This window comes from Asterias rubens, chromosome 2, assembly GCF_902459465.1.
Source record: "Asterias rubens chromosome 2, eAstRub1.3, whole genome shotgun sequence".
Lineage (NCBI taxonomy): Eukaryota > Metazoa > Echinodermata > Asteroidea > Forcipulatida > Asteriidae > Asterias > Asterias rubens.
Window position 1 is genome coordinate 1,309,247 of NC_047063.1, and position 12,706 is coordinate 1,321,952.

The 12,706-nt window shown below is 38.6% G+C and overlaps 1 protein-coding gene across 1 annotated transcript; it reads left to right on the forward strand.

The window, feature by feature from the left end:
* Positions 1-7,887: 7,887 nt before the first annotated feature.
* LOC117307338 (neuropeptide Y receptor type 1-like) lies at positions 7,888-11,598 on the forward strand. The gene is made up of 2 exons (XM_033792060.1): positions 7,888-8,611; positions 11,229-11,598. The coding sequence occupies exons 1-2, from the start codon at positions 7,888-7,890 to the stop codon at positions 11,579-11,581; spliced, it is 1,077 nt and encodes a 358-aa protein (XP_033647951.1). The 3' UTR covers positions 11,582-11,598.
* The last annotated feature ends 1,108 nt before the right edge of the window (positions 11,599-12,706 follow it).

The window sequence follows — 12,706 nt, forward strand, 5'->3', positions numbered from 1 at the left end:
CTAAGCACGGAATAGTATTGCTTAACAGGAAAGGTTTACCAGCCCGAATTGCATTAAGTTTACATTGTTGTGACTGGTGCCTCACTAAATTTTTCCTGGTTGTCGATCAGTATTTTCTGCTAAACAGCTTTACGAAAATGGGCCCAGGTGAATTGCGACTCTTATTTTTTCTTCAGCGCTAACAAAAAGGTCAGTAAATTACAAAAAGGTGACTTATATTATTTTCTTTCCGTTTGGAAGCTTTAGCAGAGACAGAATTGAGTTCGATTCCCGACACTCTACAATGAATTTGAAAAAGAACCTTCTAGATTCACCGAATGTCTTGCGAGCTGGTTGAAGGCAGGGTTCGCTTCACTGACAATACTCGTAAATATAATCAATGGAAACTATACTGCGTTTCCAAGATTCTCAAAACAAATTTGAATGAATTTTCAACAAATTCAAGCCATCTTGATGAATGAATATAGTGGCTTCTTGTGAGTATAGCACGCATATCCGTCACTCAGTGACACTCAAGACGCTTTAACATACAGTGTTTTCCTGCAAGGTGGGCCTTTTACATCATCAGGTATTGGTTTACAGGTCATGTGGCGCAATATGCTGCAAATTAAACCAGAAAAAGACAAAGGCCTGATATTAACATTCAGTTTGAAATTTACGGAGATCCACTCAACCAGCACAACAATATACAGCATCGCCCTAGATACTTTATCTGGTAAAAAAAATCAGTATGTATTTCCAATGTTATGTCGATCTTAGATTCTTTCTTCTTCCAATACAAGAATGAGTACAGTTCTTACCCGTAATACGCAACATTCCAAATAAAATAAAAACTTAATTTATCATAAAAAGTACAAAAAACCATGATTTTATAAATATTTTAAAAAATCTGGTGCTAAACCAGACAAAGACTTGTCTAGGTTTATCTACAAATTAAAGGCACTTCGTGGACACTATTGATTACTCAAAATAATTGTTACATAAACACTTACTAAAGTAACGAGTAATGGAGAGATGTTAGCAGTATTAAACATTGTGTGAAACGGATCCCCCTGAAATAACGTAATTTCTCACTCAAATAATAAAAGACTTGAGCTGAAGCCTTTTAATATGCATCTGAAAGCACGCAAAGTTGTGCAACAAGGCCGTTTGTTCTTAATTCATTCATCATTCTTGCAATTTCGATGACCAATTGAGCCCAAATTTCCGAAGGTTTGTTATTTTTACATTATTTTGTTTGGATACACCAAGTGGGGTATACTGGCCTTTGACAATTAACAGAAATGTGTCCATTGCCTTTAAAGATTGATCTGAGCCAAGATCTGTCAGTTATCTTCAGTACTGTCGATATGAGTTAAGCACACAGGCGTGAAATACAAACGGCAAGAAGGACAAAATGTGTTACGGAAGAATAGAATAGAAGAATAGAAGAATAGAATACGGAAATGTGTTAATCGAAAACGGAAATGTGTAATTCGAATACGGAATTGTGTAATTCGATACGGAATGGTGGTAATTCGAACACGATTTCTTAAAAAGCGGCTCCTTTTGTGCCGACTTGTATTGTGGGGAAAACTTAATTTCTTTTGAAATTAATTGACGTCGTGTTCTTTATTATACATCTCCCGCCACTGAAGGCTTTATTTAAGTTCTATCTTCAGGTAACTTTGCCGATGCAAGTGCATTCCGACCAACAATGTACAGAGGGCACATCCTTGCTGTGTCACGTGTACTTGGACGAAATTACCTCTGGGTAATTTAGTTAATACCTCTGTGGGTAATTAAGTTTATTTCCAAAGACAGTTGTCCTTGAATATTTCATTCGGTATGGTTTGTTTACAACTCGATTAATGAGAATCTAACAAGGTTGTTCTAGAAAGAGGCTGATTATTCGTGAGTATGTACAACCTTTATATCAAGACAGTTTCATTACGGCAGCCATGGTCGAGGCAGCAAGGTATACTTCAATTCAAAAGTACACAAAATATACGCGTCTACCCTTCTTGTTTTGTTGTGTAGTCTCAATATATCAAAAATGAATTCAAAACTGAATTTAAAATAAATTTGTCAGAATTTATCGAATTATGTATTGTGATGGTTGCGGTTAATTTCCTCTAACCTTTAGGGATCTGAATCTGACTTTATAGTCGGTAAAGCATCCTACTGGAAACATCATAGTCCCCACATTTTTGACAATGAAGAATTGTTCGGTTTTAACCGCTAAACAGGAAAACCACACGCAATCAAGGCTCTAGTCCTGGAAGCGAACCGGGGTCCAATCAGAGGTGAAAAGCAGTGACACAAACCACTATGCCTATAGCATATTGACCAACATGAAAGAAAACAAGTTCCTATACGCAACAGTTCTTTGTTTAATCAAACTATTACAAAACTTAGTGCTATGACGATTTTCACAGCGATGCCAGCGGTCAGGAAGTGGACCCGCTACCCCTCAAAAATTGAGGCACTGGGCCCTTGACACACGGCGCGTGAATGAATGGACAAACAAAATAATTATATTCAATCCAAAATGGCCTGGACTTTTAGAACTTTCAGCAAAACTCTTAAATAATTCTGGAACTAAAAATGCTAGAGAGACGCAGTTTGTGGCTGAGTCATTCTGGCATGTCCCTGCATTCTTATTTTAAAGTTGCAGGGTGGCTTCCAGACTTCTTGATACCGAAAATGACAAGTAGGCGGGCGTGCTCTGAAACGATCTCAACAAGCATCCCTATGGGAATTTTGTGCACAGAGCTGTCGGACGCAAACATCAAAAGTTAACATTGGATTAATTCGACCCCAAATTATTGCTCAATCTATACAAGTTTGGCATTAATGGATGGCCATTTTCAAGGGCTTTCCTCTCGTACAAAAACTCAGTGCGTTGACGATTTTCACAGCCAGGCCAGCGGCCAGGAAGTGGACCCGCTACCCCTACAAAATTGGGGCATTTTAATTCAATTCAATTCAATTTATTATTTATATATATCGCGTTAAAAACATGAAAATTGCCTTCCAGTGTGCATCAAAGAAAAATAAACAATTTTTTTTATAAAGTATAAACATATAGGGCCTAAACGGACAAAATACATAGAGACAAAGATATTACAGGGGAGATGACAAAAAACATACATATCACAAAAGAGGAAAAAATAAAAAACTCGGGTACAAATGTCCACTGAGGAATGAAGTGGATGGGTAGGATCTTGCATAATGACTTGAATCTTATTAGAGGTAATGGCCGATTCAAAAACACAATGTAAATCCTTAATGTCCAAGCCATTCGTTTTGGAAGCCGCTTTAACGACACGTTCCAGTCGGTGGCTGTCTTTGGCTTTAAGATTACCATTCCAGACACAAATGCAGAATGATATAGTGGACTGGATAACACTTTGATAAAAAAGAAATAAAAATATCATTGCGAACACAAAACGATCTAAGCTTCCTGACAAAAAAAAGACCTCTGGTTAGCCTTGGCAACAAGTTCCTGAGTATTGATTTTCCAATTCAAATTGCTGTCGATGGTAGTGCCAAGATATTTAAAGTTATCCACCATTTCAACTGAGTCATTAATATAAATAGGTTCAATAACAGTCTTGGTTTTACGGAAGTCAAACACAATTTCTTTAGTTTTTGACACATTCAGTTCTAAAAAATTAAGGTTACACCAATAACAAAATTATCAACCTCTTTACAATAAAAAGATTCATCATTACTAGAATAAAGTGAAAATAACACCGGGGACAACACACAGCCTTGAGGAGCACTATAGTCTGCATAAATAAAACCCTTTGAATACGATCAGTTAAAAAGATGTTGATCCACAATGAAGATATTGGGATTGATACACATTCTATTCAACTTCACAGTCAAGAAATGAGGCTGAATAGTATGTAATGCCGATGAGAAATCCGCATATTAACCATTTTAGCCACTGGACCGCCCAGCCACCTAAAGCGATACACTGTATTATGCGGTAGGAGGAAACCTCGCTATAGCTTTTGTTTGTAGAAAATAAGAAACATCAAAATAAAACTAGGTAGTTCATCTAGTTGTTTATAGATCATTATTCATTTTTCTCTTCACAGTTGACTTGACGAAGCTAATGATGATGAAATAATTTAGCACTTATCCAACAAGACGCTTATTAGTGAACACAAAGGAAACTGTATTTATCATTAATGGTGATATTGTCGAAAACTTATGCCTTCGCAAATAATCAGCATTAAGCCAGATAAAAGCCTTGAAAAGCTCTCGTATAGCTTACAATAGAGGGCGCGCTAGCTAGCTGACAGTGAGGTGGTTTTCTAGCTGAGCTGTCTCTAGCCTTTAGTCAGGGCGCACGCGGCACACCGGATGGCACGCACAGCCCCAAAAATGTAACGCACGAAAAAAGACTATCACCGCGAGTGGCGAGGTACCGTCTGCAGCAGCATATCAAAAGTATTTCAATATTCGCTTCCATAAATATTTAAATTTATTTAAATTGGAAGACTATGATTTTCCAAAAATATTCTGAGACCCCTGAAAAAAATGAAATTTTTAGGGCAAAAATATGTAAATAATGTTGATTTTGCAAGTTCTAAAAACATACTCTAATGCACGTTCTAAAAATAGCACAAGGGTGAAATTTATAGCAAAAACTTTTTGTCTCAAGTAAAGCCAAGGATGATAATTTGTAGTGATGGAAAAGGTTTTATGAAATATTTTTGTTTTTTGGTGGGGTGGAGTTGTAAATATTAACTAAAAAAAAACAGTTTTCAGACCCCCAAATCGGCCTAAAGTGGCATTAACACAAATAAGCTGTTACCCCACCGTCCACAAAGTATTAGAAAAATATTCCTTTTTTTTTTACCGTGGACACATAATACGTCAATATTATGTGAAAAGACCCTTAAAAGGGAATTTTTCACGTTTAGGGAAAAAAGTCTAGTTTTGAGGCAGTACTGTCACAACAGGATACAATTGCCAAAGTTTTTCTCACCAGATATGAAAAAAACAATGTTGGCCCTAATCACAACCGAAAGGAAAAATTTCTGAGACCCCTGGCAATTTGATATTTTGGGGTCCAAAAATAGGGTAAAAATGTCGATTTTACAAAATTCTAAAAACATAATGTAATGCATGATGAAAAAATAGCATAAGGGTGATATTTAAAGGCAGTGGACACTATTGGTAATTACTCAAAATAATTATTGGCATAAAACCTTTCATGGTGACACGTAATGGGGAGAGGTTGATGGTATAAAAACATTGTGAGAAACGGCTCCCTCTGAAGTGCCATAGTTTTCGAGAAAGAAGTAATTTTCCACGAATTTGATTTCGAGACCTCACATTTAGAACTTGAGGTCTCGAAATCAAGCATCTAAACGCACACAACTAAGTGTGACAAGGGTTATTTTTCTTTCATTATTATCTCGCAACTTCGATGATCGATTGAGCTCAAATTTTCACATGTTTGTTATTTTATGCATATGTTGAGATACACCAACTGTGATGGCTAGTCTTTGACAATCACCAATAGTGTCCACTGCCTTTAAAGCAATAAAACAAATTCTCAAGGAAGGCCAAGGATGATACTTTGTAGTGATATAAAAGGTTTTTTGAAATAATTTTGCATTTTGGTGGGGTGGAGTTGTAAATAAGAGCTAAAAAACAGTTTTTCAGACCCTAAAATCGGCCTAAAATGGCCAAAAAACCAAATGAGTCGTAACCATGGCAACGGGCTATATATAGAATTAAAAATGCAATTTTGTTTACTTGCACCCCAAGGCCCCTTCACCCACAAAGTATTTTTTTTAAATCGTTTTTTGACCGTGAGCAACTATGTCAATTGTTTACTTGAACTGACTCTTATAATATCATTATACTCTTATATTATGTAGTTGTATCTCTTGCAACCATGTATTATAGCCCCTTACATAATACACTTTGAAGGCAATGATTACGCATATTTTTGGCTTTTTAGCAGTAGCTTTATGCGAGTGCAATTACTGATTTAATATCAACTCCTGTGATTTGAAGTCTACAAATAACAAATTATGGAAGTATTGTCTACTATGCCTAAAGACTTACGTGGGCCACATATTAAGATGTGTATGAATGGGTACACTGCTTTTGTAAGAAGTTCAATGCAGAAAATGTTCGACTTATGTACCGTTAAATCAAGAAAGCTAAGTATTAAAGCACGGTCAAATTTGCATCCTGTTTTCGTCTCTTTTGCAGGTAAGATCGTGCACGTGTCTATGAATTGAAGTCCGCGAGATCGTGCTAACGAGCCGTTGCAGCAAACCTCGCCGTTAGATCAGCCTAGTTCACGGTCGGATGTCCTGCTCTACCGCGCTAAGATTGGTCGAAGAGAACTCAAGGCGAATGAAAATTGTAACCCGTAGAACATAAAGTGATTTCCACACGACATATCCTTCATATTAAAGTTAAGTTGAATATAATCTTTGGTCGGTCTTGAATCGCAGGGAATTGAAACTTATTTGTGTTTGTCTTCAAGACGCTGAGGGCCGGTTGCAGTGTTTTCTTTGGAACTGAGACCTGAATTTTCAAACAATCTTGTTTTGCCCTTATGGCCTTTATTTACGACGGCATGTAAATCCTTGCGAATAAAACTACTTTTAGTGACTTAAGTTTTTCAGTAATTAAATTCTGCTCTGAAACTGAATGTTATTTGCCTTCAAGACGATGAGTGACGTACTCAGGGTTTTCTGTGGAACTGAGACCCAATTTTTTCAGAAACTCTTGTTTATCCTGGGGACTATTCCTTTCTTACAAGATCATCCCTTTTAGTTTCTACACAGTCCAAATGTTTCAATTAAATTTTGAAGCAGAGCAGGGTCGGTCGAGAAAATAATGGGCGCCTTTTTCTAAAGCAGACTAATTATGTCTAACAAAGTTAAGTTGTGGATATTAAAGACATGAGATCAGTCTACGACCTTGTGATAAAATTTACCCCAAAAACACTTGTGGGTACTTTGTGTACCAGCGTAGGCTTGTAAATTGAGTTAACATTGCAGGTTTGACCTCAGCTGATCAAGGTGAAACACTGCATCTTCAAAGCAATCCTTAAAATGCGTGACAGGGCGCATGTCACTTCATTAAAAAACTACAAATTCATGCGCCAACGATTTTTGTTAAAAACGCGTATTTAAAGGTTTTTTAAAACAACATAACGCGTGTCAGCTGAAATCCTTTCGGCAATACCCATGAGAATAGTTATTTATTTTGGTCTTTATTTGATTTAAATGATATTTGTAGCTATATTTATATCTGGACATGTCTGTATGAAGATTGTTTATAGGAAAACATTGGGACAAGGTTGGAAAATCGACCACTATCAGACGTCCGTCCATAATAAAACGGGCAAAATAAAATATCCGGGCAATAACATCGTAGGCAGCAATTTATCTTCAGTAGTTTACTTTGATTCGGAAACAAAAAACACGAACACTTTTACACAAGGTTGACGATATTGGCTGAAGTTTTCCCTCTGGTCTCGGATTACTGAATTTATTTAAGAAGAAGACCATGGGCAAATGCATCCGTAGCTATACTTCGATTCGGAAAAAAATGCTCGGCCATGTATGACGACATTGAATAAAGTTGTCCATTGTCTTGTTTTAAGGCGATTTTAGTGAAGCATTATTTAATTATCCGTGACTATTGTAGGCAACGACGTCAGATGCACGGTGGGGTGACGTGCTTCGCAGACCCCTCCGTGCTAATGAAAAACCAAGTACCACTATCTGGACAATATTTCAGACTAAGACTTCATCGGGACAACCTCTTGAAGAGTCAGGGGAAGGTGTGGTTCTGAATTGCGGTGCAGTCAATGAGTCAAGTGAAGATCAGTTTTGAGGAAGACAAGTTTGTGTCGACATGGACATCCTTATGAATCAAACTACAAGGAATGGCTTAAGTTTTTCAGGAGTTGAGGATTATTCTGTTGTTGAGGTGGAAGAAGACAGGAATGAATGGGGCGACATCGCAAACAGTAACTTAGTCTTGGGGCTCTATGGTGTCATATGCGTGCTTGGAATCACTGGTAACCTTCTGGTTGCCTTTGTACTCATCCGTGTGCCGTCTTTGAGGTCGAACACCAGTGATTTCATGGTGCACTTATCATTGGCTGACTTCATCGTGTGTGTGATGGTCATCCCCTTCAAGCTGGTTCAGACCACGGGGAAATATCCACCAAACCCGGGGTTCTTGGGCGAGCTCAGATGCCGTCTGTACGCCGGTCAATTTCTGTTCTGGGTCGGCACAGTTGTCTCTGTTTACAGCCTGGTCACGGTTAACTTGGAGCGGTTTGTTGCCATCGTCTACCCACTGAAGTACAAAGTGGTGTTCACAAGACGTGTGAAGTACTACATGATTGCGTCTTGTTGGATCGTTGGCGCGCTTTCTAAGGTGTTTCTCTTCCTGCTCTACGGGGAGGATGAGGTGGTTGGCTGTCACTTCTTTGGATGGCCGAGCTCTGCGGTCCAGGCGGTGGTGGGATTGGCTAACTTCATGATGGCTTTGTTCGGTCCATTTGTGTTGATGGTGTTGGTGCAATGGAAGGTGATTTCGACGTTGAAGAGGCAGGTGAAGATGTTGAAAAGTCATGGTAAGGGTGGGCATACAATTATGTTTATTTTTATTGTTCAGTGCCTTTTCGAAAACAGTATTTTGCTCTTGCAAAATATTTTTTGGTCTGTTACAAATTTTGAACTACCGAGGGCAAACCCTGCGGTCTTGTGGCTTTTCCCCAAGGCCTGGTCGCTCGCCAACAAAAACAATTATCAAAGTGGTAAAATCAATCACATTAAACCTATGAAAAAATAAACTAATGCCTCCAGTATTTCACTTACAGAAAACTGTATTACCAATCGTACATGTAAAGTGTACACACAGAAGAGTACTGGGGTGCATGAAGCCCAGGCTCTGACTTCAGTTTCCATCACACAATGGTGCGGATCCGTGTGCACTTATTATGCCAAACACATTTTGATTGCATGGACAATTGTGGAGGAAATAATCCTCTAGGCCACCGACTACCTGCTGTAGGGAAAACTGAAGACGAGCTCAGTGAGTTGGGAGGAAACCACCAAATAAGGTGTCACAAGACCATAGCACCTTTGCACCACTCCACAATGCTCAACCCGAACAAAATAAGAGGACAATGAGAAGTTATATTATACAATCACTAATTAAACTAATCTTAGGGATGAAAACACTATAGTTCCGTTTAAATAAAGTACTCAGCTTTATTTTCGTCATAAAAGGATACAATAAAATTGGTGAGCAGACTCCGAAACGGCAGTTTGAAACTTCAGTGCAACTTCAAACGTGATTTTCTCCGAACACGCGGTTTTCAAAACTGTGATTGAGTTAGGTCAGTTCGTGGATACGCGCGACGACATGCTGTTCTTTTTTCCCATTAAACTCACACCTAGATCAACACAGTTTTACTGTCAGTCTAAAATTTGTCACAATCTCATCTTTTTGATGCAGGGATGCTTAAATTATTGAAATGTACATCACAGTTTATACACTTTAAATTTGCCACACTTCCACGTGTCTCTGTTACAATATGCGTACCCTACTAAAATATAATTTGCGTAAATTCATTTACTCACAGGTTTTAAACAGGTTTTGGCGGAGGTGACGAGGCTGCGAGACCGAAAATCAGCATTTTCTCCAGTTCTGCCCACTGGACTCTGTGGAACACACAGTAGTACTGGATACCCCTACCCTCTGGTAAACACGGGGTTCTCAAGGGCCCAAGTTGCCCGGCGTGACTTCGTCTCTTGTCTTTTGTCCAACGCCCTTTCCTCGTCTAATGGCGCGATGTGGAATTCGAAGGAAACAAAACCTCTCTTTTGTTCACTTTAAATAACACAATGGTAGCCGAGGACAAAACCCACCATTGTTCCCTTTAATAACGCAATGGGTAGCCGAAGGGCTCTGGGGCTCACGGCCCAACCTAACCTAAAAATTTCATCACATCACATTCCAAAGTTCCATGCAACATTGTCCATTTACATTCCAAGTGACGGGGAACAAAGATAATAAAAATCACCTGTAAAATCACATTGTGACATAGGAATACCTCCAAGTACATCAGTTTCGGACTGAAACGCCCAAGCTGGAATTCGAACCAGTGGGGCCGATTTCACTAACGCTTTGCGATCATCGCAAACACCGAAATCGATCGCTAAATCCAAAATCCAACGCTACTTAGCGATGAATTTTTGATAGCGATTTCACTCAAACTTTGCGATGAGAACACTCATCGCAAAGTTTTAGTGAGCGACGACAATCTTGCGATGACTCGTTAGTGGTCGCAAAGTAAAAGTTCATCGCAAACTTATGATACATTGCGCCATTCTGTGCTTAGTTATAGCGGTGTACGTCTTGACGTATAATAATTGTCCGTGATTTATAGTAAAATGAGTGGCGCTACATTATTTTAGTCGTGCGGTCTTTTACCTGGGAGACTCAGATTGCCTATGACAACTATCAGCGACGCAACTGCAGCCGAGAGCTTATATCAGTAAAAAGGAGATACTATCTGGGTTCGATTATTTTAACCATCATTTTTACAAAAAATGTGTTATGTAATGGCCTAGGCAAATTGACAGTGTGAAGCTTAGTATTGTGGGACAGATATGTCAGAATTTTCATTAATCCCAGCGTTACAACAGATTTACGAAAATTGTTTATGAAAAGCTAAAATTGTAATAGAGGCCATAGGCCTACAAATGCCTATACGCTTTGCAAATGAATGCCTAGAATTTAAACATCGTCCACAATTGTTCGTATGCACCAACATGGCAACGATTTACATATAAACTGCACTTATGCCATTTCATTTCGAGCGACGACTGACGATTTCGTTGCGGGATGTCAAAGGTCACTACTTTTAGCCTTGTACAAAAACTTTATTTCCCTTTTAACGTCATCGCAATCGCGATGACTAGTGAAACGCAGAATTAGCGACATCGCAATTGCGATGGATGTGAGGTTTGCGATCTCATCGCAAGTGTGTTAGCGATGATCGCAAACATGACGTTATATAGGGCCACAGTGAAAGACAGGGCAAGCCAACAACCTATAGGGTGTGTTTCTGTGAAGAAAGAGGAACATTGACCAATATTGATCAAGAGAACAAGTTTTTACATAACAACCGTTCAATTAAAATCTCAATAAACCCACTTTCTATTTCTCTATCGTAGGTCAACTTTCTCACAACCCGGTCGATCAGCGTAAGATGTGGCAGCTCCGAGCGTCTCAAACTCTCATCAGGACCCTCTTAACTTTCGTCATCACCTTCGCCGTCTGCTGGGCTCCAGTCCAGAGCATGTTTCTCGTCTACAACTTCGGTGGTCATTTGGACTTCTCGTCTCCTGCCTATCACTTTGGTATTATCCTCGCTGTGTGTAACTCGTGCATCAATCCGATCTGCTACATCTTGACGAACCAACCGTTTCGAAAGGGAATCAGAGAGGCCTTTCGTAGGGGGAGCAATATGGCGCGAGTCGCGGACAGTAACACGGTGTCAGTAAGTCTCAGAACTGAGCCAAAGTAATTTCAAAAATTATTGGACAGTATTAAACACGGTGTCAGAAAGTCTCAGAACTGAGCCAAATCGCACGGTGTCATTAGACTCAGAACTGAACTAAAGTATAAAGATAAAATATTATTGGACAGTTGCACAGTGTCAGTAAGTCTCAGAACTGCACTAAAGTAAGTTCAAATAATTATTATTGGACAGTTGCACAGTGTCATTGGTCTCAGAACTGAGTTCAAATATTATTTTAATTAATGTTTCATAACTTTTCACTCTTGACAGACTTTATTTCGTACATTAAGTTTCTCAAGTTGTTATACAGATTTGTGAGTGGCATAAATTGCGTTTAGCTAGGGACTATTCGTTCAGTTTCCACCCCAAAAAATATTGTTAAAAAGTAATGCTGATTAATTTATGGCTTCGTGGTTTCATGGACGTTTTAAAGGCCGATAGAACTATAAAGTTATTATCAAGTCTTCTTTGACGTATGTATAGACTACACTGTATGCCTATTCATTGGTTATAAGGGCAGGTGTTGATGTGCTTTAAATTTACAAAGATTAAAACTCAATTTTGAGGGCAGTTGCCACGTGCCCCTTGGATGGGATGTATAGACCTACGACTTTTATCTGCACTGTCGCCAATGTACAAAACCAAAGTTTTGTGGCAGATTTCACTGTTGCAAAACTTTATAGATCATTTTAATTCTTACTAACCTAGCCCATAAAAATCATATTGCATTGTAGATTGATTCAAGCCTAATACATGAAAAGTAAGGGCACCACTAATAGAGTGGCCTTTGTACTGCAAAATTCGTCAAACAAAAAAACACACCGTCAGGTGTAGCGTTAATTGTTAAGACAATTGGGAATTATGAATAAGTTGAGTATTACTCGTCTAGTAGATATTTATATATATATTTATATTATGTTGGGTAAACAGTGGTAGATTGCGTAACTTCTTAGCTTTGACCTTTTTCAGTTTCTTCAAGTTTTCGGACCTAAACACAGAACCTCCGCCAATAATAGTTAACTTTCTTGAAAGAGTGAGACACTGGTCGCTGGAGGGCGCTACTTAAAAAGATAAAAAGTGACAGTTGTTTCTCTACGTTCAGCGTGCAACAAGTTGATTCTAAATTGATTA

Coding starts and splice junctions, on each gene's coding strand:
- LOC117307338 (XM_033792060.1), top strand. CDS start 7,888: ATGGACATCCTTATGAATCAAACTACAAGGAATGGCTTAAGTTTTTCA. Junction 8,612..11,228: donor GCAGGTGAAGATGTTGAAAA/GTCATGGTAAGG, acceptor TCTCTATCGTAG/GTCAACTTTCTCACAACCCG.